This window comes from Bubalus kerabau, chromosome 22 (assembly GCF_029407905.1).
Source record: "Bubalus kerabau isolate K-KA32 ecotype Philippines breed swamp buffalo chromosome 22, PCC_UOA_SB_1v2, whole genome shotgun sequence".
Classification (NCBI taxonomy): Eukaryota; Metazoa; Chordata; class Mammalia; order Artiodactyla; family Bovidae; genus Bubalus; species Bubalus kerabau.
Genome location: NC_073645.1, coordinates 44,339,589 through 44,365,632, shown reverse-complemented (window position 1 = coordinate 44,365,632; position 26,044 = coordinate 44,339,589). Strand labels below are relative to the sequence as shown.

The window sequence follows — 26,044 nt, the reverse complement described above, 5'->3', positions numbered from 1 at the left end:
CACCCATTGAAATAAATGAGCAGGCTTTTCATCCTCTGTGAAAAACAATAGCGGAGCCAGCCCCAGACTCAAGGCAGAGCCACCAATCAGACGAATGGAAGAATGGGCGTGAGGGCCACGGTAAGCATCAGAGAGCATCCCCTATCCCCACTTCTCTTCCTGCCACTTCCTGTCCTGACCTCCTGGGGAAGGACTCTCCTACCCTGGAGAAAAGCAAAGGACTTTGCAGTCACCGAGGATCCGGAATTCAGTCTCCTGGCTGAGTGATTCAGTCAAGTCCCCGGGGGTTTTTAACCTCTCTGAGCCTCTGTTTCCTTCTTGTAAAATAGAAATAAAAATAGTTCTCACGCACCAGAATATTTCGAGGGTGAAATAAGCTGCTGCTGCTGCTGCTGCTGCAAAGTCACTTCAGTCGTGTCCGACTCTGTGCGACCCCATAGACAGCAGTCCACCAGGCTCCCCCGTCCCTGGGATTCTCCAGGTAAGAACACTGGAGTGGGTTGCCATTTCCTTCTCCAATGCATGAAAGTAAAAAGGGAAAGTGAAGTTGCTCAGTCGTGTCCGATTCTTCGCGACCCCATGGACCGCAGCCTACCAGGCTCCTCCGTCCATGGGATTTTCCAGGCAAGAGTACTGGAGTGGGGTGCCATTGCTTTCTCCGTGAAATTAGCTAGAGAACGCTTACCTTGAGGGTGCCCCCGTGGGTGCGCACATGTCAACATCCTTCCGCCTGTCTGGTGCCTTGCACATGCGCACACCTCCACCCCGGCCGCGTGGGGACACGCGCCTCCTCCTGCTCAATTTTTCAAATGCAACGTCCTGGAAAGCACAGGGGCTTTGCTGAGAAACCTCGGCATCTCACAAGGGCCAAGGATTTCGTTAATGGAGCTGGTCGGGGAGTCGGGCAGCCCTGTCTGGGCCCGTCACCTCCAATGCAGAGCAAAGTCCTGCTTCCACAAGCCTTCCCTCAGATTCACCCGCTCCTACCGGCCGCTTCTTTCTTCCCGACTCAGAAGCCTGGAGTGGGGAGGGGCATCGGCAGGGGGTGCTCCGTGGCATGACCTCGGGCCCCTCAGATCTCACATCTAAGGGGCTAGTGCCCAGAACGTGCCCCCTCCATTGCCAGTGACCCCTCCCTCTTTTCTCTCCCCTGCCCCATGCCCCATCCTCAGAAGGTAATTTTAGTATCTCCCTAAAGTCACCTACACTCCACTCCAGTACTCTTGCCTGGCAAATCCCATGGATGCAGGAGCCTGGTGGGCTGCAGTCCATGGGGTCGCTAAGAGTCGGACTCGACTGAGCCACTTCACTTTCACGGATTGGAGAAGGAAATGGCAACCCACTCCAGTGTTCTTGCCTGGAGAATCCCAGGGACGGGGGAGCCTGGTGGGCTGCCGTCTATGGGGTCGCACAGAGTCGGACACAACTGAAGCGACTTAGCAGCAGCAGCAGCAAAGTTACCTATGAGAGCCCCAGATGAGCTCTCAGAAAAGAAAAATGATACAAGAAGCTCAAGCCGTCAACTGACTTGGCAAATTGTTCTAAAAGATGCTGAGATCTCAAAGGTTGCAATGCCAGGAGGTTAGGTGCCGGCTTCTCCTGTTTCTCCTGCAAAGCCAAGTAACTTAAATGGTCCTCAGCGGCCACCACCTGGGTGAACATTTGCAAGCATAGGTGCCATTATATGAGGCTTCCCAGGTGGTGCTAGTGGTAAAGAACCCGCCTGCCAATGCAGGAGATGCGAGTCCGATCCCCGGGCCGGGAAGATCCCCTGTCGGAGGGCACGGCAACCCACTCCAGTCTTCTTACCTGAAGAATCCCATGGACAGAGGAGCCTGGCGGGCTCCAGTCTATAGGGTTGAAAGAGCTGGGCACAACTAAAGCGACTTGGCACATGCACGTGGCACTATATACACTGAGTGTAGGAAAAAAGTGGCTGATCCCAACCCACAGGGGTCCCTGAGGCCAGGCACTCCCCACGGTGGTCCCGTGGGCAGGTACAGTGAGGTGGCTAAGCGGGAGGGTAGCCTTGGACTTCTGGCCTCCAGAACTGTGAGAGGATAAACTTCTGTTGTTTAAGCTGTGAAGTGATTTATGATGGCCATCCTGGGAAACTGGACACCTCCCCCACCCCTTTACTCCCCGTATATACCATCCTTCCAAACTGGGGTCCCTGGGAAGGTCAGGAGTAATTAGAGAATCTAACCGCCGATATCCCTCGTTTAATCTCCAAAGTGGCCTAATTATCTGTCACCCATGGTGAATTGTCCACCTTTTCCTATTCTCCTGGGACAGGAATGGACATTTCAGGGTTGATCTGCACAGACTAAACGAATGAACAGGAAAAGTGACAGCCTGCTGCTGCTTTGAGCCAATAAAGGGAAATAGATTTTGCCCCCTAAAGTCAAAGAGAATTTGTAAAAAACAAAGTCCAAGCTAATTTAATACACTCACTTAATTATTTAAGTAGCAAGTCAATATTCCTCAATTGCTCAGTCTTACAAACACAGCCATAACAAAGGAAACATTATTTAAATCTGTGGCCAAAAAAGTGAGCCTAGATCAAGAGAGCAAAAGGCTAAATCTGATATGATTTAACAAAGGCAAGAAAAGACCCAACCCTTCCCAAAAAATAAATCATAGCCACACTTATTGCCAAGATCCAAAGAAAAAAATTTATTTACAATAGAGAATTTTATTTGAAACATGCATTTTTCTTTTTTCTTTTTCTTTTTTTTTTTTAAACAAATCAGCAAATGCAGATCAAGTTTACACTCCTTAAGGCAAGAGTCCCTTTGCAAGCTGTACATGATCATATTAAATCCAAAAGCCGCTCACCCTGGAAATTCATGTACAAAGGGCAAGGCCAAGGTCAGCGATTTGTCTTTTATTAGAGAATCAGACAATCTCCCTGATACAGGAACTCTGAGGTCAACTTGCTATGAATTATACTAGGAAAATGCAAACCAATAGCAAGAAATTCTGATAGTCTCCTTAGTACTGCATACAATCAAATCAACTTTATTTAGAAAGGAAATACAGTAGTGCATACGAAAAAGTGAAAACACAACCTGTCCACATAACCGGAGGGACAGCAGTGTGCCGATGGTCATATTGCACGCAACGGTCAAGTCCAAACATTTGGTTCAGAGTTAGCTTTTCCCCATTTTGGCAATCAGTTCATCACAAATCTTGGTGAGTTCTTCGATCTCTTTATTCTGCAAGTGAAGACAAAAAAAAGAGGTTGCTGAAATCTCCTGGTTGTTGGAAATCAAGCCGATCAGAATGGTCACTGGGCTTTTTAGTGTTCTCTGGGCTGACTGGTCCCCCTTAGGATATCTAAAGCAGCAAAAGAAATGACCTGGAGCCAAGTAATCTGTACATCCCAGCTCTAGCTGTGTGACCTTGGGCAAGTTACACAACCTCTCTGAGCCTCAAGTTTCCTTATTTCAGAAGTGTGGATGATAACATCCGTCCCTCTCAGAATTAAGTGGGGTAAGAAATGCCAAGCTCCCTGGCACAGTGGCCAGCACAGAGTATGGCTTAACCAGCATTCGTCGTCTTCTGCTTATTTGCCTCCAAGGTTGTGGGCACAAAAGGGTGGTCTGCGGTGAGCTCTTTGGTGGCTCTTTTTGAGAAATGCCACCAGAGGGGTTAAGCAGTTCTACTTGGATGGGACCTCTAGCATTATTCAGAGGCTGCCAAGTGAGGCGGTGCTGTGGATACAGGGCGCGTGGAGAGGGGTGAGGGCAGACACAGGACATCTTCAGGGGCTTCTCGGGCCACACCTTGCCCATCCTCTGAAGCCCCATCAAGAGGAACCAACCATGTGTTCATCTCACAGCAGAGATCTTCAACACTGTCCGCTCTCCAGCAACAGGCATCCAACGGGGTGGCACCTCCATCCGGATGGTGGTGGCTTTGCTCTCAGATGAACTAAATGCCATGCCTGATGCCCATCTGGCTCAGCAGCCAGTCTTGACGGGTCCTCTTTAACTGGGCGAGACCCTTCTGTATCCCTGGAACATGGTACAGCCAGCTTTCCCTTGAGGTCCCCGTGGAAGGCGAGTCTTAACTCACAAGGCTGTGCTCTGAGGCTGCACTGAGGCCCTTCTCTAGAAAGCTCTGGCCCTCCAGCTGGGAGCCACGTGCCCTGGGTACCTGGGCTGGGCTCCAGGTGCCACTCATCGCTGAGCCGGTGCTCCAGAGGAATCCAGACTCCTTAGCAGAGGAGGTTCAGTCCTGGCTGCAGCTGCAGATTCAGTCCTGCCTCCAGTCCCCATGGGGGACAGCTTCGCCAGGAATATCACCTCGGCCCACCTCCCGCCTAAAGTCCTGCGCTCTTGGGAGCACTGAAATGCCTACTGGGGTATGGATTCTGCATGGGATGCAGGACAAGCCACTAATCCTGAGATTCCTGTTATCACTGCTCGGGCTGCTCGCAGTGATGTTTCATCTTACTGGAGCACATTTAGCACATGCTGGTCACCGTGCAAACCCAGCGCGGGCCCTGGATTGCGCTCCATTCTCATCATAATCTCTTAACGGAAGCCATTATTATACCCCTACTTTTCAGTGAGGAGACTGAGGCTCAGAGAGGTTAAGTGTTTGTGCGTAAGGTCACACAGTCAGACACAGCAAACCTGAAACACGAATTCCAGTTGGCCTGGTTCCCAACAGCTTGCCTATTTCACGTGTTAGGCACAACACCTAGTGACTGATGACGCAGGGGCATGAGCAGACCCACTAGCTGTGGATTCTTGGAGGTTCTCCAAGCTCTATCCTGGCACCGTCAGCCACCAGCCAGGAGCCTGCCCTATCACGGAGCTCAGCTCACCAGGCGGGAGTCCCAGGTCCTTTATCAAGCCCCAGCTGGGCAAAATGCCCAATGCCTTCACCTAAGAGCTGCCTGGGGTGGGGTTGGGGGGAATAATGCTTCTGAATCTCTTGAAAACAGAGACCACCCCCTCCATACCACTTGGAGCCCTTTAAGGAAGAACTCATGTGGTTGACTCACTCCTCCTGAGTTTTAGTTTAAGACAAAATTATGTTTGCGGATACATTTTTTTTTTCTGTTATCCAAATCAGTGCAAAGCTTACCTGCTCTCTTCCTTGTCTTCTAGTTTGCCAGAAAACCTAACATCCATCACCTTCACTTTGCAACTATAGTCATCTGAACAGGCCATGTGCCTTTAAAGCATCTCTCCTGTCTCTGGTTTTAGCTCTATTGTTCTAGCTAATATCATGATGCGATTTAAATACCATCATACCCTGATGAAAACAGGAGGGAACAACTTCACACCTTCAAGATCTTCTGGTTTAGTCCCCCAGCATTACAAACCTAGAAACCACGGTGAAGTGCCGGGCCTGCTGAGGGGCAGGATGGACGGCAGGGAGGTGTGGGGGCCTGAATCTCCTGAGTTCCGAGCTCTTTCCCCGAGACCGTGTAGGAGATGTGAGAGGTGGTATCCGCCCACTGCAGAGGTTAGTCCTGCTTGGCCCAGAACCCCTGGGGCCCAGCCAGCCACCCTGGAAGCCAACTGGGTGCTTCAAGAGGAGCAGAAGCCATCTGGGAGACAAACTGGACTCCTGATGCCACCTGCCTTTAAAGTACCCTCACCAATGCCCATCAAGACCGCAGTGCATGAGAAGCGCTGTTACTCCCAGTCACTGGGCCCTCGATGATCATCCTGGGGCTCAGTAAACCAACCAGAATGGGGGGTGGGTGTCTGGAAATCCAGGGAGGGAGCCTGACTGGTGCACACCCACTCAGAATCAGCCTCATGGCTCTCCTGGGTGGGAGAGGCTTCTCTGTAGGACACCCAGGGAGTTGGTGTGTAAGGTGATCCAAGCCCTTGACTGGACATCAGGAAATCTGGGTGCAAGCTCAGAATCCTCAGGAGTAGGAGGACACCTGTGGGCCCTTCTGACCCTGGCACTGCCCATATTCTGCAGGTGTCTCTGCCCAGGGCATTGCCTGCTGGGCACCATCCTGCTCGCTGGGTGCAGGGGTTACAGCACGATGCCTGGCACACCATAGCTGCTGAGCAAACATCTGACAAATGAATGAAAGTTGAAAAGGAACGGAAAATGGCGGTTCCAGGGAAGGCAGAAAGGGAGCCAGTCTCAGGGCCAGTTAACCTAGAGGGAGGGCAAGGCCATGCCTGGGAAGGATGAACCTGCCGAGGAGTGCCTGACATGTGGCCCAGAGTGAGAAGCCCAACTCCGTGCGTCTGAGCCTCTGGCCAGCTCCGCCCGCCTGGAGGCAGCAATCTCAGCCTGTTACCTTCTGCTCCAGCGTTCTCTCCAGAGCATCCACTCGCAGCTGTTCCTTCCGTAGGCTGGCCTGGTAGGCAGCCTGTTCCTGCTGGGCCTTGCCCCGGACTTGGGCGATCTCGGCGTTGGCCCTGCAGGAATGGGTTGAGGATCGGCTTCAGAGATGATCACTCTTCCCTGGAGATGCCTCCCACCCTCTTCCTCCCCAGTCTGGGCACGTGTGCTTGCTCAGTCGCTTTATTCGTGTCCAACTCTGCGACCCCATGGACTGTAGCCCCCCAGGCTCCTCCGTCCATAGGATTCTCTGGGCAAGAATACTATAGTGGGTGGCCATGCCCTCCTCCAGGGGATCTTCCTGACCCAGGGATCGAACCCGCGTCTCCTATGTCTCCTGCATTGGTAGGTGGGTTCTTTATCACTAGCGTCACCTGGGAAGCCCTTCAAATCTGGGCAGGGGGAACCAACCATTTGGCTCCAGCTCCCTCCAACGGGGCCTTGAGCATAGGAGCCCATGAGAACCCCCATCCCTGTAATGCCGAGGTGCTTCCAGTGGGTACCCTGGAAATTGCAACACGTATCCCTCACTTATCAAGATAGATACTGGTGGAGAGTGTGTTATCTTAAACTGTACTGAAAAATGCAGCTGGATGATCCACTTAGCTGTGGGATTGGGATTGGGAATTATCCATTATCCCAAGGCGATGGCAGGGGTGCCAGGGAGCTCCCAGCCAGCCTCGGCTGGGGCTGGCTACTGAGGGGCCCTTGGGAGCAGACTCCGGGCGGCCTTACCTGTCCAGCTTCTCCTCCGCGTGGACCTTCAGCGCCTGGTACCTCTGTTCCTCCTTCTTTACTCGAGACAGGTACTCTTGTGCACACTTCTTCAGCACCTCTTCATTCTGACAACGATAGAGCACAGGGGTCAAGCCCACAGAAGAAAACCCAAGGAGGGCTGGGGACCCCGAGGGCTAAGGATGTGGGTGTAACCCGACCGCCGCGTCCTACCCCCCATCTGGTGAGGACAGCCCTCCAGAGCGCCCCGACGATCCTCCCAGCCCACGCCTCCTCCCCCACCATGCGGGTCTCGCCCTCCCTTCCCGTGAACGCCAGCACACCTTGCGGAAACCCTCCAGGACCTCCTTCATCTTCTCGTATCTCCTGAAGAGGTCAGCCAGGGATTTCTCCACGGAGTTCAGGTCGGCCAGCGCTTGCTCCTTCTCCAGGACCAGCTGCTGGACGGTCTGGTGGGAGACCGACTTCTCCCTCTGTTCATCCTCTGGTGGGAGACACAAGGAACACAACGATGGAGCCCACAGCTTCTGGACCTTTTCTCGGGGGCCAGCAGAGGCCTTGGGTGCAGCTCAAGTCTGTCCCGTGGGCCATCAAGGACCTCGGCTTTCGGTTGACACAGACCCGTTCCCTCGAGCCCACCCAGACTCTGCCTCTAAAGGAAGAAAATCCACGGCTCCAGCGTCCCAGACCTGGGCCTGTGCCCCATTACATGGGATGGAAATGAACCAGTATCCTTTAACCTGATCACTGCAGCCCCTTAAACTACATTGGAGACCCTGCTGATTCCATTTGGTTGTTGATAGCATAAGGACCAATCCATAAGGTAAAAAAGGAAGCATCACTCCTGAATTTGGTGTTGAGCCAGAATAAATGTGCCATAGGTTGAGCTGTGACAGAAGGACTACCCCTTCTTAAGCATGATGAACCTAAAGAGATGGGCATTGGAAAAGAAAAAGTCTTCTTCATCCTTAAAACATCCCATGAATCCCAAGCCCACATAACCGTGGCCCTGAAATCCTGCTCCACACAAAAACGGCCATTTCTTTTGATACGGCAAGTGTCTTCTTTAATTCCCAGGAAAATGGAGCTATTTCTGTTGGAGTGACTTTCTTAGTGTTGCACAAAACAATTAAATTCTGGCCCAGTCTGGAGTGGCTGATCCTGGTGGCATGCTCTGCATACCAGTCTGTCATTGGTCTGCGTGGGCAAGGAGCTGCTTGCTCTGATCGCTCTGGAACTTTGCTTGCAGCTGAGTCAGTGGAGGGGAGCACCCCTGCTTGGAGCTCCTGTCCGTCCTCAGGTCACCTGGGGGTCACCTGGGCCAGAGGATGGACAGCAGCTGTCAACGACAATAGCGCCACGGCAGAGCAGCGGCCCATGTGTGCTCCTGCACGTGTCAGGCGCTGGGCTGACCCTCCTTTTGACTCAGTGCTCCTCAGCCAGCACCCAGCAGTTGGTCTGGGCTTTAAGAAGTCCAAACCGGGTCAATGCCTCCTCCCAGGGACCCCCCCTTTGCACTGGAATAAACCCCTACCCGACATGCTCTCTGCTCTCAGCACTGCTACGACTCTGCTTCTGGGAAAACTAACCTGGAGCCCCCCGTGGCCCCACCTCACTTGGAGACACCTTTCCTGAACCCACGTGGGAAACGCCTCATCTCCATGCCCAGCATGGGCTTCCCTGGTGGCTCCGTGATAAAAGAATCTGCCTGCCAATGCAGGAGCCGCAGGTTCGATCGCTGGGTCAGGAAGATCCCCTGGAGTAGGAAATGGCAACCCACGCCAGTGTTCTTTTCTGGTAAATCCCATGGACAGAGGAACCTGACAGATTACATACAGTCCATAGAGTCGCAAAAGAGTGGGGCAGACTGAGCAACTGAGCACCCAGCACCATGTCCAGCAGTGACCACTCCTTATTGTTATACCAGACGTGTGGGTGTGCACGTGTTTGTATAAAGAACGCACACTCCACGAGGGCAGGGTCCTGTGATCTGTTCTGTCCTCGGCTCTGTCGCAGGCCCAGATCCTGACTCACAGGACACAGCAACACATGCCTGCTGTTGTGCAGAGAATGAACGAGCAGGGCAGCCCTAAGGCTGAACTCCAGTCTCCCGCACAAGAGAAGCTGAGTCCCTTGTTCACTGAGGATGCAACAGAGCCAGAACCAGACCCAAGGCTGTGCTCACAATTGCATCTCTACATGGGCCTCTTACTAAACGCAACTGGAAGGATCAGTTCAGTCGCTCAGTCATGTCCGACTCTTCGAGACCCCATGGACCAAAGCGTGCCAGGCCTCCCTGTCCATCACCAACTCCCGGAGTCTACTCAAACTCATCTCCATTGAGTTGGTGATGCCATCCAACCATCTTATCCTCTGTCGTCCCCTTCTCCTCCTGCCCTCAATCTTTCCCAGCATCAGGGTCTTTTCAAATGAGTCAGCTCTTCGCATCAGGTGGCCAAAGTATTGGAGTTTCAGCTTCAACATCAGTCCTTCCAATGGAAGGAAGGAGCTCCCTTAAAAGTGGGGAGATGTTGCTTTGGGTTCTCTCCCCTTAGATTCTCGATAGAGGGGCACCTTTCTGTATCCCGATGTCGGGTGTTTTCCTGTCTGTGTGTGGACAGGAGTGAAGAGCACAGAACAGGGACCACATTGGGGTTTCGGCTCCAGCCCTGACTGTAAACTTGCTCAAAGTCCTCACTTGAGGTCCCAGGGACTCAGCTCCAAAATGAGGGGCTTCGCACATGTGAGCGTGCACCCTGATCGGCTGGGAGCTTGTTGAAACGCAGGAGACTGAGCCCACCCAGGGGGGTCTGATTCAGTCATTCTGCGGTGAGATCTTTGCATGTGACAAGGTCCCCAGCGATGCTGAGACAGCCGGTCCAGGGACCACGTCTGGAGAACCGCAGGCCGGGAAGACACCTGACGTCCTGCCTCTCAGAGTTTCTCCTCCCAGGGCAGAGGTGAAGAACCAGGAGCCAGAGTCTGACAGCCCACGTCCCAGTCCTAGCTCTGATAATTCCCGGCAGTGTGACCTTGGGCAGAGTTTTTCAGCTCTGTCCTCCACATCTGAAACACGGGATGAGAGGATATATCTATGGCATTTGGGGAAGATTAAATATAAAGCCCTCAACATATAGTAAGAACTCAGTATCAGGGATCCATTAGCAACAGCATCACTATCTCTCGGAACTGCTACGATGTCAAGTTGCAGGGACCCACAAAGAGGGAGCTTTTGAACATATAGTGAGACCAGAACCACCAACAATCTGCTTGCTACATCTAGACTCCTAAAAGAAAGGGCACTTCAAAGTTCCACCAGTAACCAAATGCTTGTTTTTGTTCTTTGAATTTTATCTGCTTCCTTAGTTCTCAGCAAGCTGTATAATACACATTCTGGGCTGGTTTCAGGCCATGTATACATTTCACTTGGCTTGGTAAAGGAGTCATTTATCAAACGGAATCCATCTGATTTCCTGGATCTGAGATTAGACTGCCTCAGGCTTCCTTTCCTCCTCCCCACAACCATAACCCTTGTAAAAATAGAATTTCCCTGTTCCCAGGAGACCGAAAAGGAGAGAATGCTTCACACATCTTTTTTTTTGTAAATGACAAATGCTGCTAGGTTCTTCAAATCAGGAAATCAGCTCAAAACCCAATATGTTCTAGACAACACAGTAAAACAATGGCCCTGGAGATTTTTTTTGGCTTTTTCAGGCAAAACACTATAAAACCATGTGGGGAATGCAGCCAGAACACAAAAGCAAAAATAACAAAAATAGAAAAACAAACAAATAAGGGTTGCAATGGGTGGGTATCAAATTAGGTGAAAAAGCATTTACTTACCAGGCTTGCCTGTTTGTTTTGCAAGCAAAGGGCAAGAAGCAACAGAAAATGGAAGCAAAACAGATAATCAGGGCAGTTGTTAGGAAAGCAGGGAAAAAAAAAAAAAATCAATTGCAACAACCCGGAATGCAGAAAGCACAGAAATCCCTTTTCGTTCTGAATTCTGAACAGTCGATATTTGAACTTAATGAAATATAGTCTCTTTAGTATCACATGATGAGAATGAACAGTGAGGGCAGGACAGATGTTACACTGACATAGAGCATTTGTGGAGGTTAAATGGAAGCCAGGGAGCCAGGCGGGAGCCAGGAGAGGCTAGTGGAGGTGGAGTGGAAGCTGGTTTTAACCTCAGAATGCTGTTACATTTATTCTGGGCCCTGAACTGCCCAGCTCTCTGAGTTTGCCCTGTGTGGGGCAGGGAAGGCTGCGTGGGTGAGTGGGAACGAGAAGAAAGAGACAGGATCCAGATGAGAAACATGGGTGGGTTTCCTGCTCAGAAAGAAGGCAGGTCCCGCCCACAGCTACAGTGAGTCCCAGCCGTGCTGCAGCCCCACACTGTCCTGAAATCAAGGGCCCTGAAATCAACAGGGGCCCCAGTCAGCGACCTGCAGTAATGACCAGGGATGACACGCACAGACGGGCCACCGTGCACTGAGACACCCGCTCTGGGAACGTGGATGACGAAGAGGACAGTCAGTGGCAATGGGGACTCACAAAGGGGCGCCACCAGAGTGGCTTCCAGCTGGGGATGTTGGGGGCTGGCAGAGCCACCAAGAGGGTGCTCAAGCACCCCCAAACAGGAAATCGCTCAAAGCGGGCGACCTTAGAGCTCTGGAAGAGATGGACCCTCAGGTCAAACACTCCAGGTCTCTTGGGAGGGGATAGGATTGGGTGTGCGTGGCCTTAATCCCTGGAGTCAGGGTTCCACACGCTCCTCAGATGGTCTAGAAGTGAAAACACTGTTCTAACGACCATCGCCTGCAGATACACAGCAAGGAAAGCATCAGAGGGGAACAAGCTTTCTGTCCCCAGTTACGGCGACCACGTAAGGACAGGCCACTTACGTCAACTAGAGATTCTGACTCTCGTCAGTTTTCAAGAGGGAAGTGTCAGCTTCTATCAAACTGCCAGTCGAACAAGTAAGTTAGGCTGCTGTGGGCAGCCTGCTGTCAGGGCAAAGGCCCACGTTCTCTTCAACACTGGCCTAACCGTCATCGTCAAGAATAAAAATTAAAATGTATGACTCCAAGGTGTGGAAGGATGCTTCTAGATGAGCCAGGCAGGTCTGAGTGATGCTTTCGTGTCCCAACTCCAGGAGGTGGAAAGGTCTCATTCAGCTCACTAAACAGTGTATACTGGAAGATATAAATACTTCCTTCTGAACACTTTCAGCAGCACTTTCAGTTCCAAGAGTTTTTTTTTTAATCTCATCCATATGTATCCATAAATTTTTATGCCCATTTAACAAAGAGGTTTCATTTAATAAAAAACATACACCATGAGGCTGATCCTTAAAAAAGATCCCAATGGGCTTTCCCCTGAGCTCTAGGAGAAATGGCCTTTATTATAGTAAACCAAAATGAAAGCTTTTTTGAAAGGAAAACACTCAATAGGCAGCTTCTTCAGTGTTCCCAAGGCTCCTGTCATGCTTATCTTGGGACAAAAGCTAGAGGTATGGTGTGACTCATATGATGAGAAGTCACCAGCTGAAACAAGCATCAAGTTGGGACACAGAAACTGTGGTCTGCAGCAAGCACATGTCCTTAGGAGTAAAAAAAAAATTTAAATCCAGTATCATGGACCTAAGCAAATGAATAAATAAGCAAAAATTCCACACCTGACCCCAGAGTCTTAACAGCATTTCTGAATAGTGATCATCAGTGAAAAATCTTGGGCTTGGCACTTCTGCAAGGTCTTTTCTCGATTTTTCTTTAAAAGCAGAAGAGCCAGTTACTTGAGGTCTGGTTACTTGAGGCCTTCTTTCATTGCAGGCCAAAGTAATCCGTCACTCCTGGCTGCCAGGGATGCTGTGTTAAGACAGTTTCTGAGGCAGTATCCAACCTCAGGAAGAAAGAGCAGTGATCAGTTAATAGGGGCAGGCAGCTGGGCTGTCACATGTTCTAATATTCCTTGTCCTGGACCCTGTGTAAAGGCCAGTGGGGTATTTTTTTTTTTTAAGTGCATCTAATCTATATTAGGGTTTAGTGATTTGATGTTAGAGATCTAATTCTCTCTCATGAGCAAAAAAGCCCCCAAACATCCTAGGAACCACCCCAATTTTTGGTTGGGGTTGGGCCCCATGAGATGGACTATCCTGGCTGGGTCAAATGGTGACCATCAAGGTGATGGCCATGGCTCCCCAATGCATACTAAGGGACGTGTGGGCGGGTGTTTCCAGGAGGTCCCCAGACTCACCGCCTGCAGCAGAGCCTCGTTCTGGGAGGCTCTGGTCCCCCCGCAATGGGCTTCATGCTCTAAGAGGAGCCTGAGAGGAACACACTCTGGGTCTCTACCTTCAAATCCCTCCCCACAGTTCAGAAACCTCAGGGCGGGCCTGAGCCCCTGACAGTGAAGATGCTCACCTATCATCTGGGCAATGGTCTTCTCATACTCGGCCACGATTTTCCTGTAAGAGAAGTAGAAACAGGTTGGTACTAAGACCACACAATGGTTTTTACTTTCACGTGGGTGCCCATGCGCTGGACATCAACAGCCTGAGCACTGTCCAAGAGGACAAGTCCTTTGGGTCCCAGGTGGCTCAGAGGCCGTGGGTCCCCTCCAACCTCAGCCCTCTCCTTGCACACCCAGTGCTCCTAGTGCACGACTCTGAACACATCACTCCCTTGTATAATACAAAACACTCTGTGTCTCTCCACTGCTCATTGAGAAAAAAAATAAGGCCAAAACTTCAGCCTGATAGTCAAAGCTTTCTGTAACCTAAGCCTGATCTTCATCAATTGTACCTCCTTCCATGCCATCCTGTGGACACAGTGATTCAGTGATAGCAAATGATTTCTTATCTGCTCTGAGCTTTCTTGCCTCTGTGGCCTTGAACAAGGTTGTTCCCTTCCCCTCTATCTCCAGCTGTCAGAATCTGTTTCTCAAGGTCCAATTCAAATGCTCTCTCCTCCAAGAAGTCTTCCCTGATTTCTCTTTAGAACCCAAGAACATTTTCTTTTTTTTTTTTTAATTTGGCTTTGGTCAAGTCACTTAACCTCTCTGAGGCTTCAAACAGGGCTGACCATCCCCTTAAGGGCTGTGGGGAGAAACAGATCGTGTGTCTCTAGACAAAAGTACAGTGCTTGGCACACAGCAGGTGCTTTCCATGTGGAAGACATCATACCTCTATGACTATATGCAGAAAATGAAAATAAATCACTCAAGTGAAATTTGGAAGACACTCTAAATGTTTATCCATTGAGACTGGTGAAATTAATTGTATTAGACCCTCATAAGGACTGTCAAACAATTGAACAATAAGATTGAGATGTATAAAAATCTAAGTTATCTTAAGTTAAAAAAGAATGTAGGGTCATGTACACTTCTATACTACACTAAAGAAAAAAGGACATTATACTGATACCTTAACACATTTGGCATCAGAAATGCAAAAGTCTAGGAAGGATACCCCTGAAATGGTACATAGCGGTTACCTGGCTATGGAACCAGAGGCTGAGTGGGAAGGAGATATGTTTTTCATTGTAGGTATATTTTGTTGTTGTTCAGTCACCAAGTTGTGCCCGACTCCCTGCGACCCTACAGGCTGCAATGCGCCAGGCTTCTTCAATCATGTCGACTGAGTCGGTGACGCCATGCAGCCACCTCAGCCTCTGCTGCCCCTTCACCTCTGGCCCATAATCTTTCCCAGCATCAGGGTCTTGCCCAATGAGTGCATTATTTAACTCATGCTCATGGTATTTTAATAATCGTAATATACTAAGAATCCTCGTGGAATAAAGAGTAACTTCTATAGAGGACACTGTTCATGGGACCACACCAGTTCTAGCTGTTATCAAACCACAGGTAAGCATTCCCCAGGTAACCAGGAAGCCCGAGCATCACAACTGACCTCATTTCCATCACTTCCCGCCTGCTTTCTTCATATTTATCTTTCCACTCTGACACCTCTCTCTCCTTGGTTATGATCTAGTATCGGGACGAAGAAGAGGAAAGGTTAGTCCCAGATGAGTCCATTCTGACGTGAGCAATTCACAGACCGAGACAAGGAGACATGAACAAACACGGGATTAAAACCTGCTGCACCAAACAATTATTGTACTGAGAGAATTTCCCCAAGCGTGACAGAAATAAGCCATACACTAGACTTTCACAATGCCCTTGGAGAGCAACAAAAACGTGTGTGCTTTTTTTTTTTGTTATAAATCAAACGAGGCCCACAAAGGCTTATTAAACAATAGTGTCCAAGATCAAAACCCATGGTTTGCTACCTATATCTGCTGGCAATGGTCAGAGGAGAAGGTCTGTGTCCAGAGATGCTGGCTTTGTGGGCCATGGGGACGTATGTTTGTTTACAAGTGGCAGAATGGGAGCTATTCGCAGGCACCCAGAGCTGGCCCTGCCTTCTCGGGGCCACAGTACCTCTGCCCTGGCGATCTGGAGGGCGGAGTCCAGGTCGGGCTGCTGGAACAGAAGGCCTGCGGGTTTCTCCACCTCGGCTGTCCCGATGCGGGAATACAAGGCTGTTTTGGAGATGGAGACATCCGGTGGGTGAGCAGCTTCTCTCTGTGGAACGGTTTTTAATTTTAAAAAGTGACCATCACGCTTCTGACAAAGAGAACTGCATTCATCCTTTCACGAATGGGTCGGTTGTATGGTTTTGAAACAAAGAACATCGAAAGTATGAGAAAATGCTAAGACTAATAAACGGGGGAATGCCGGATACAATCTACAGCAGTCTTATCATTTTGCACTGCACAGGCTGACAAAGAGGCTGGCAGCGGAGGCACCCCCAGCTCCCGGCCCTGGAGTCAGGCATGTCTAGTGCCTGTTTATCACTGCTGTTTATCAGACACAGGCACTTAGCCACAGCGAGTGTTTACCAAGGCCACCTTCCAGCAGGCACCACTTCCCAAATAAAAGCCTGACGGTGAACAACGCTGAATTCTACTCTACGTTTGCCTCATTTTGAATAACCACAGATCTGATGGTTTGGTGAGACTGTCCACATTTTAATTTAGGGGGCATCGGTTAGCTCTCTTTGAAAGTATATAAGTCATACAAAGTTTTAAGATCTACTGTAGACGTCCAGCAATGTCACCTTCAGTGAATGAGTTTCTGGATGCCAAAAGGTAAGCGTTACACTGGAGTTCAATGGTGTCAATGGGAAAATAGAATATTGGATTACTGACAATATCCATGTGCGCAAATGTGTGCGAATAAGACCCTCGACAAGCACTGGGATTCCCCACCGCCCACAACTGACACTGGACAGTCCCCAGGGAGGTCTACACTGACTATTCTTCCTTCTGCACAAACGCTCAGCCGTTTCCAACACACTTGAAATGCAATGTTAGGAACATCACCAACCAGCGCAGCAGGGTTGTCAATCTAGCTCTACTGCAAAGAAATGCCAAACCAATCACACTCTCAGTCCCATTCATTAACCTCCTGGCCCGTCGTGGTTGCCAAGGCAAACCTCCACCCTGGTTACTACAGTCTGATTCGATGCAAAGCAGTGGTGGTCCAATGGGAGGAGGGCAACTGCTTCTTCCTTGGGAAACGAGTAGAAGAAACGGAGTCGTGAACAGAACAGTGATGTAGAAGAAAGAAATGTGGGGATGGAACAGTGAGGACTTATCATGTAGGTGGAAGCAGAGATTAAAGAACCAATAGTAAGTGGGAAAGGAGTGACCTGAAGGTGCTTGAGCACAACCTCTCTCTTCAATCATGGGAACAGGTACGCCTACCCTACTGTGGCCTCAGAGACAAGGAACCTGAGACAGCTCGGAAAACGCAGGTAGAAGCTTAATGGATAGGACTGGAGGTCACGGGGTTAGGACTAGTTAGTTGTACACATGCACGATGAGCTAAGTGGTTTATGTTCTCCTGGAAGCAAGCGTCTGCTGTGTGGCTGTCACACCCCAGCCTGATCGTGGGTATCTGAGTTAACTCTCACGTGCAGCCAGAACGACTGCTGCTCAGAGGGGAGAACACAGTTTTGTTCAACCAGACATTAGGGACGCCCACTCGTCAAATGGAATGCCAGGGTCCTTCAGCCTCAGGTCCTAAAGGTATTCTGTGGCCGGACATTTGAGCAGAACAGCTAACAGCCAGAGCTAACAGCTGTCACGAGCAGGCAGACTGACCTCTTAGAAGAAAGAGGGCCACCAGATTGGAGGGCAGAACCTCTCCTGTCTAGGGGTTAATCTGTGATGTCTGCAGCGTTTTCAACATTCTGCTTGTCAAAGGGAAACTTCTCAGGAAGTAAATGGAAAATTATAATGGCATCAAGACTCAGTACTTACATTTATCATGAAAGTTCAAAAACATAAAATTCTGAAGAGAATTAAAAAAAAATTGTTCCTATCAGTTAAAATAATGTGTTCTTTGAAAAAAAAATCAGAATAAAATTTCAAAATGGAAAGAACATTCCGGTCCCTCTGATGATGAAAAAAATGAGAATCTAAATAAGATTTGGCCAAATCATTTCCCAGAATGAGATTCAATTCTGACTCCAAATAAACCAGCTCTCTGAAGTGGAAGAGAAAAATGAATGAAAACTAATTTTACTGTACTGGGCAGAAATGAAATACGATCAATGCAGGAATTAATGACTTTGAAGCTGCCTCATGTCCTTTGTAAAAACAAGGACGAGGATGAAAAACAAACAAGAGGATGAGCTTTCTGAGTAAATGCAAATGGTTACTAGCGAAACAGTGATTCACCATCGCCAGTCATCCTGGCCACCTGTGTTTTCAATAAAGAAACGATGACTTCCAGAGTCCATCTGAATTATCACCCAAGTAGCTGCATGTCAATGAAATTCAAGATACACACCCTGGTTTTTTGTTACAACCAAGGATTGTTTTAAACTGGAATTAATAGCTCTGTCTCTTCCTGGTATTTTAAGATCAGACTTAGATTAAGGTGTATTTCTCTCACATAATCTCTCACTTGCTACTTTAGAGTTGCCAGGAAGCCCCTAAAATAGCAATTTAAAGTGTGAAATGGCCATGACTCAGACCACATGGGACTGACTATAGAACTGACGTCCATGCCTTCAATCCTCTCCCTCGAACCCTGATCCCTAGGGGGACCCCTGGGGCACGGTCACCCCAGTGAGACCTACAGACATGCCTGGGGTCCTTCTGGCCTTGCAGCCAGGGGTTGCAGGCCCTGCCCCTCACCCGGGCTCACAGTCCCCCTCGTGGCCAATTAATCCCCTGTTGCCAGGTTTATGGGAAGGTGCCATGTCCGGGACCAAGGCAGGATTGCTGTCCCGTGGAACCGGGTGGCACAGCAGTGAGAGAGCACGGGAGTGGGGCCCAGGAGATGAGACCAGGCCATGGGCCAAGGTCATGGAGCATGGACACAGGCTGGACACTTGGGGGTGTCTGGGCCACACGGTGCCAGGTCAGGCAGAGAGCAGCCTCACCCTGCTGCTGTGCTACCCAAGTCTGACAACGGGCGGTCTCGAGCTCAGGATGACAAACAAGAGGAAGGGAGTTGATACGTGCCCTTAATCCACTCTCAGAGGAGGCACCGCCAGCGCCAACTGGCCACTCCATCCCAGTGGGTCAAGACACGGCCTCAGAAAAGAGGGTGGAACAAATTGAGAGAGTAGCTGACATATATTCACTACCATGTACAAACCAGATAGCGAGTGGGAAGCTGTAGAGCATGGCTCAGTGCTCTGACCCAGAGGGGTAGGATGGGGGGCAACGGGAAGGCAGGCTCAAGAGGGAGGGAATATATGTATACTTATAGCTGATTCATGGTGTTGTAGAGCAGACAGCAACACAACACTGTAAAGCAATCATCCTCCAATTAAAACATATATTAAAAAAGCATGCATTAAAAAATAAATTTAAAAATAAAAAAATATAACATATTCTCCCTTTAAAAAAATAATAAAATTTCTGGGGAAAAAAAAAGGCATGGCCTTATCCCTTAACATTAGGCTGCAGGCGATGACCACAAATCCTTGCAACTGGGCAGTAAGCTGAAACCCATGTGCGAGCCCTTTGTCACTGCTCTTCAGATGGTCGCTGTGGGTTTGAGGCATCATGTGGGGGGCCCTGGACACAGCAGGAGAAAGGCACCCTAGGATATCAGGCTGCTCAGCAACCACACAACTGCCCCAGACCTGATTCCTCCTTTTCCTGCTGCGACAAGCCAGGTCTCTGCCTTCATTGGCTAGGACTCCTGCAGGAACCATATACTAGGAGTAATGCCGTTTCCTGCCCAGAGGAGCCTCTTTCTAGGACTTCCTCTGGCCCCAAAGCTTGCCATTTGTATGATCCCTGTTCCTAAGTTACCCAGATACAGCCTTCATTCTTTATATAGGGTCCCCCTCTTTCCAAAAGGCCAACAGCTTTAGGGGCCACAACCAGCGTCTGTTACACATACAAATGCAATCCGTCCCTGAGTCCTGCGGCCCTTGGAAAGCCATGCGGATGGGACTCCGAGGTTCTGTCCATCCTGGTTCTTGGTGAATTCAGGGCCACGGCACCGCAGAGCCAGGGACCGGTCAGACCTACCCCCAGGAGGACACCACACTGCCAGAAGCGTGTGGAAGGAAAACAAGTTGGAGTCTGACACCCCAGCCCCTGGAGTTTCCCTCATTTCTAACTTTTTCTGACTAATGAGGAGAAGGAAACCCCACTGCAATCCCTGGGAGCCTGGCTTTGCTGACCCTCAGTCTAAAGGGAAACACGAGTGAAGCTGCTCCAAGGAGCGACCGGAAATCACCCCCGTCATATTTCACAATGCTTTTCATCCCCTCGGTGTGAGTTTGTTTTTTTTTTTTTTTTTCATTCTGAGAGATTTCATTTTGTGTGAGCCACAGTTTAAGACCACGCTGCCAAAAAGACGGGGGCTGTGTCACTTGCAGCTGAAATATATGGGCAGCAAAAAGAGCCAATTGGATATACGGCTGCTGTTTTCTCTTCCTATATATCAACAGTTTCCAATGCACTAAGGGATTATCAAGCATCTCACGAACAAGAAACCCAGAGGGACCTAATTGGGTTCAGACAAATGGATCACCCTAGGCTAATTAACTATAGGAAAGAGCATCTATCTTCCATGGGCCAAGGTCCCTAGATAATAGACTTCTTACAAAAGCGGTACAAGTTCCTACGGTGGAGGAAAATACTCCTCATACTCCAAGACCCTGTGGAATCTTTTAACACGCCCTTCTGGAATATGGAAAGAGGGAGCGGGTGCTGTCTCTCCAAACTACACTCAGGAGATTCACGTCACAGTATTTTCTAAATCAGAACCAGGACACATGGTCTGAGAACAGGCTGTAACTGCCTGGGAGTCAACTGCTAGCCATCTCTGAGAAAGCAGGCAAGGGTACCACGCAGTTCCAAGCACTTCATAGTCAATAAGAACTACTTAGAACATGATTCTGCCACAAACTTCTGGACAAGAATAAACTGTATTCATAGTGAGCAAACTTTAAGCAATTCATTCTGTGTTTAAGCCACTAACCAAGAATATCAAGAAATAAACCTAAGAGGGAAAAATTCCTAACTGCATAATGTATTCTAAAAATCTCATTTCACAGAATTTTAACACAGGTTTATGAGTTGGCCACAAGAACAAGGAAACCAACAATTAGACTTTACGTTCCTGTCTCGACTCTAGGTCCAAATGTTCCTGGTATGGACATCCATGGGGAGACATCTCAAGAGATGTATCTGAAAGAGGGGGGTCCCTGTTTGGCTCCAGGGGGACCACATGCAGGGGGCCCTCAAGGCAGGAGCAGCGTGAATTCCTGATCCTGTATCCAGGATGAGAGATGGTCCTGTTGCTAGGCGAGCTGTCGCTTGAGATGGACGGGCAACAGGCTCCCATCCGGAGATGTAAGCACCAGCTCTCAGAAAGCCAGTGAATCACCATCAGGCTTTGGGCTGGCTCCCAGGCTCCGTTTTCCCCCTGTGTAAAACGGGACCTGGGCCTGCCGTATGAGGAGAGATGCTGGGAGCGTCTCATTGGGAAAGAGAGGCCCCAGTAAAGGTCAGCGCCCATTCACTGATCGCAGGCTTACTGTGCGCCACGCACGGTGCCACTCTCTGCACATCACCTACTGTCCTCACAGCTAGCTTGCTATGAGCCTCTTGACACAGATGGAAACCCTGAGGCTCACCCACTGGTTCAAGGCCGCAGAATGCACTGGGGCCCAGTTCTTGTCTAAGTGGGCTGCCACCTGGGGGTTGGGTGTGGGGGAGGGAATGAGGAGGCTTCTCAAACTCCAAGGGCACCCGTCAGCCCTGGGGGTGGGCTGAACCTCCGTGGACCACGTGCTGTATTGCACAGCAACAGTAACTCATCCCAACTGTTGAGCAAAATGACTCCAAACTTGGAAGCCAGCAAAACAATCTCTGCAGGCACTGTCGACATCATATTCTCCTCTAGAGAAAGGCTGGCAAACTACAATGAGAAAGCAAAAGTATGAGTCGCTCAGTCGTGTAGGACTCGTTGCGACCCCGTGGACTGTAGCCCACAGGCTTCTTTGTCCATGGGGATTCTCCAGGCAAGAAGAGTGGAGTAGGTTGCCATTCCCTTCTCCAGGGGATCTTCCCAATCCAGACATCAAACCTGGGTCTCCTGCACTCCAGGCAGATTCTTTACCATCTGAGCCAAACTACAGGGTGTGGGCCTAATGGCCTAATGCCATTTCCTGTAAAAGGTTTTTACCGGGCCCCGCCAGAGCCATTCATCCAGTGCTGTCCACTGCTGCTCTGGCAGAGCTGCAGAGTCGAGTAGCTGTCAGAGATCAGATAGATAACCGCAAAGCCTCAAACATTACACTCTCTACTTGCAAAAAAGGATAGCTTTTTTGTAATCCTCTTGACCCTGACCTAAGGGTCATCTGACATGTCAAGAAGGTCTTGTTTTCACCTATTTACTATTTCACCTATTTATCAGGGTCTGGTCTCAGTATAATCATTAGTATTATTCTATAATAACTATAGAAAACAGAAAAGCTACAAATTACTTTTCATCAACAGAGAAGCAAATGATTTCTGTAGGAAGAAAAAAGAACTTCAAAGGTTAGGATTTATCTGTCCTGTTTAACTATGAATAGAACTAACCAGTTTCATATCTAACTTTGCGATCTGATTCCAGTTTCCTCCCTCCTCTGACTGTACATGAGTTTCTCGTACTTTCCTCCATTCAACCAGCTTTACCACCCACCCTGCTTGGTTCCTCCCTAACTGAGTGGACCAGATCTTAAGACATGCACTCAGCGTGTACTTATGCATGAGATACGCCTTTAGCTTTTAGGAGATATCCTTTGTCGAACACCTGCCTGGCCGCGGTTAGCAAAGAAGCTTCTGGACCACACAACATTCTTAAGAGGCAGCACACAGCAGCAGCAAACCGGTACCTTGGTGTCCTGGCGGCTACGGGCAGCCAGGGCGATCTGCCTGGCCAGCTTCAGGGCTTCTATCCGCATGATGGCAAACTCTAGCTCCTCCTGCCGGAGGAGCGGGGAATGAGCAGACCACAGGGAAAATGCAGCGAGACAGGACGGAAATGTTTGTCCACATCCAAGAAACGAATGGGCCACGTGAATGTGTCGTAACAGGTACTCGGGAAAACACACGCACTGGCTTTCTTTCACAATTAACACCTCAGCAGATCATGAAATAGGTGCTTAATTTCCTTTTTTTTTTGTTTTGTTAAATCACCCTTTGCAATGTCTGTCAGAAGTATTATGCCATCAAATATGAAGTGATTTTTAAAACAGGATCAGAATTTTTAGGGCACTGTTTCCTTCGATTTCTCTCCTTTTGTTCATTTCATGTAAGGTTGGCCAACAATTTCCATGAGTGGCTCTGCATCTCTCTAAGGACTATAAGCCATCTCTCTAGGTTTGCTCTGCACGTCCCAGTCTAGGGGAATATCAAATTAAGTGGTCAAATTTAAAGCGCAGGATAGAGAGAATGGTTTTGGTTCCAGATGCGAGACCTGAGTCCAGATGTTATCTCAATGGGGGTCTGAGATAATCTCATATATATAAACAGCCTGGCTCACTGGTGAGCTAATACCCTTGGTTCCATCAATAAATCACAAAAAGCTGCTTTTGGGGCTATCAAGACATCTGAAAAATGACTGTTTGGATCCAATTTCCAAATTGAAATACAAATGGTTTGTTCCATATGGAACGACACGATTTATATCACTCTGGCGTCCCGGGTAGAGAACGCCACATACATCAGTCTTGGAGGGGAAGCGATTCCATCTGGAACATTCACGGCAATGCTCCATGAACTCCTGCCTCGTGGCTTTTGGAGTTCGGAGATTCATTCTCTACTGAGGTTTTTGACAAACTCCCCCAAAGTCACACATGGGCTACAAACCTGAAGTTTCTGAGCAAAGACTGGGGGGTTCTTTTCTGCTAAGTCGGGCTCCAGATAGTCAAGCGCACCACAGAGAGAGGCTGGATGAGCTAGCCTGCTGAGGAGGGCGTCAGCAGAGGCAAAGGAGCCCTCGGGAGCTGTCTGAAGGCCGGCAGAGGAGGACACAGAGGAAAAACAGAGGAGACAGAGTGATAGCTTCTGAGCAAGGACCACCCATCTATCGGCTGAACATTTCTGCCGTAAGGCCAAAGAGAGTATCAGGTGCCAATACCTCCCTCTTCATCTGGACGGATGTCCACATGCTGACGACGGGCATCTCGAGACTGACAGGCCCAACCCCCTCCCCCAAAGCACCATCTTAGGGTCCTTCCCCACCCCCACACCACCCCCACTCCATAACCAGTTGCTGGGAGGACAGCTGTCCTTAGTTACTTGAAAACCTCAGCAGGTGGGAGACAAGCTAGCTGATGGGGATTCCAAACGTAACATAACTCATCAGGAAAATACCTTCCAGGGTAAATATCGAAAGTAAGGTTTTGGTAAAAGTTTATTTTCTAAATAATGGAAAGATGCTTTCAAAAGGAAAAGATCAGAAAGACTTCAAAATCAGAAGCCAACTTGGCAGAAAGTTGAATTAAACATGAGTCCCTCATGATGTCTATTTGAAAGATGCTCTGAGTCCTGTCTGGACCATGTTTTTGCTCATAATTATCTTTCCAGTGTCCAACAGCCAGACACACAGTAGGTGCTAAATTAAGTACTTGATGCATGAGATAAATGAACGTCTACTCATCCAGAACAACAAGGTAACATACTAAGTCAATGGCCTCAAACCCTCATAGGGATTGCGAGGGGGGAGGTAAAAAAAGCAAAAGAAAATTCATCTAGAAGGATGACCCACTTTAGATGTGTGGAGGAGGTTGGGGGCGGGGCCTTGAGCTCAGGTCTATTCGCTCTGAGAAAGCCCCACAGGGCTGGGGAAGGAAGGGGTGTTAAGTCCTGGTCTATACACAGAAGGCACTTCCCATCACCAAGGCCCAGGAGAACCAACTGTCTCTCAAAAGGAGAGCATTTACCTGCTCCACCATTCTCTGCCCTCTGCCGGAGAAGACTGAGAGGTAGGATATAGATGGATGACAGCTCCAAAGCCACAGTCCAGCTGGAAGGGGCTGGAAGTGGAAAGTTAATAACCCTGACAGCAAATAACGCACTTAGGTGAGAACTGCAAAACCACCCTGGTGAGGACAGAGAGCCTTCCTCTGATCATTACGGGGTGGGATGACCTAGGCTAGCTTCCAGCCCCATGCCCAGTACCAGGCACACAGTGCTTTAAAGACCTGGCCCGAGCAGTGATGGAAGCCCACCGGTCCTGGGTTCATCCACAGTGATCTCGGGTCCCTCCGACCCCACTTACAATTTCCATCACTTCTGACGCGGTGCCCAAGGCCATGGCCTCCAGCTCTTTCTGGGAGGACTTCTCTGGCAACTGCAAGTGTGGCTCCTGGTTGGGGGCCAGCCCTCGTGCAACGGGATGTTGGATCTTTGCCCCAGTATTCACAAGGGCTTCAGTCTCCTCGAAACTTGAGCTGAGGAAGAAAGGGCATCTTTAGAGTCTGCACCGGAAACCCCACCAAAATCAGCCAGGATTCCTCGACTAATATGCCAAGGGATGCTGGACTTTCAGGGTTATAGTCCCCCAGGAAAATGGACAGGTCTTAGACAGTCAAGGGGCCTGCTGGCTGAGCGGAGGGTGGTCCAGTCCCACCCTAAGGCCTGCTGACACGGTAGAACCAGAAGTACAGATGCCATCTAGCTAAGGACACACAGTGTGAAAGTATTAATTGCTCAGTCGTGTCTGACTCTTTACAACCCCATAGACTGTAGCCCACCAGGTTCCTCTGTCCGTGAGTTTCTCCAGGCAGGACTACTGGAGTGGGTTGCCATGCCCTCCTCCAGGGGATCTTCCCAACCCAGGGATTGAACCCAGGTCTCCTGCATTACAGGCGGATTCTTGACTGTCTGAGCCACCAGGGAAGCCCAAGGACACAAGCTCTGGAGTTAAGCAGACCACTAGGCCCCTGGCTGTGCACCTCAGGAGGAGAGATTAGGGGCTATAACTTAGTGAAGATCAAGGGAGAAGCCGCCTGCATGGGACGCACGTTGACGCCGTGCCGGTCACAAGGCACCATGACTGCTGCTGTGATAAGGTCATCATTCATTCTCCCCGCTCCGGGCAGATTTTGGAGTAAGTGTGGGAAGTCAAAGCAAGCACTTTCACTCCTGCTCCGTGACCGGGCCAGCAGGGAAGGGCAGGAAGGTCCCAGTCTCAGCATGAAACCCCACCCGCACCCGACCCAGCACCACACAGCTCAGAACCGGACCCTGACAAAGGCTTACATTCACATCTTATTAACAATCAACATTTATCAGGCACTTTATTTGTGCCAGGCCTCGTGACCAGTGCTCTCCTTACAGCATCTCCGTTCACTCCCCCTGATGACTTTTTGGACAGGGACCCCTAGCCCCGTCCCCAATGGGGGATGCCTGTAAGACTGAGTGCCTCAATTCATTTTCATAAA

General features: G+C 49.6%; 1 protein-coding gene across 17 annotated transcripts in view; it reads right to left on the bottom strand.

Annotated features, from left to right (window-relative positions):
* Positions 1-2,998: 2,998 nt before the first annotated feature.
* The window catches only part of TACC2 (transforming acidic coiled-coil containing protein 2), a 233,646-nt gene continuing 210,600 nt past the window's right edge, over positions 2,999-26,044 (bottom strand). For 9 of the 17 annotated variants that reach the window (XM_055560964.1, XM_055560965.1, XM_055560971.1 and 6 more), the window contains 11 exons: positions 24,880-25,051; positions 24,542-24,634; positions 23,466-23,606; positions 22,490-22,579; positions 15,508-15,651; positions 14,978-15,054; positions 13,491-13,534; positions 7,389-7,549; positions 7,066-7,172; positions 6,287-6,407; positions 2,999-3,218 (listed from right to left, as the gene is read on the bottom strand). In XM_055560964.1, coding sequence (XP_055416939.1) covers positions 3,153-3,218; positions 6,287-6,407; positions 7,066-7,172; positions 7,389-7,549; positions 13,491-13,534; positions 14,978-15,054; positions 15,508-15,651; positions 22,490-22,579; positions 23,466-23,606; positions 24,542-24,634; positions 24,880-25,051 — 1,216 coding nt within the window. In that variant the 3' untranslated portion in view covers positions 2,999-3,152. The remainder of the gene's footprint in view (positions 3,219-6,286; positions 6,408-7,065; positions 7,173-7,388; positions 7,550-13,490; positions 13,535-14,977; positions 15,055-15,507; positions 15,652-22,489; positions 22,580-23,465; positions 23,607-24,541; positions 24,635-24,879; positions 25,052-26,044) is intronic. The other 8 variants (XM_055560970.1, XM_055560973.1, XM_055560974.1 and 5 more) reach the window with 3 other exon arrangements.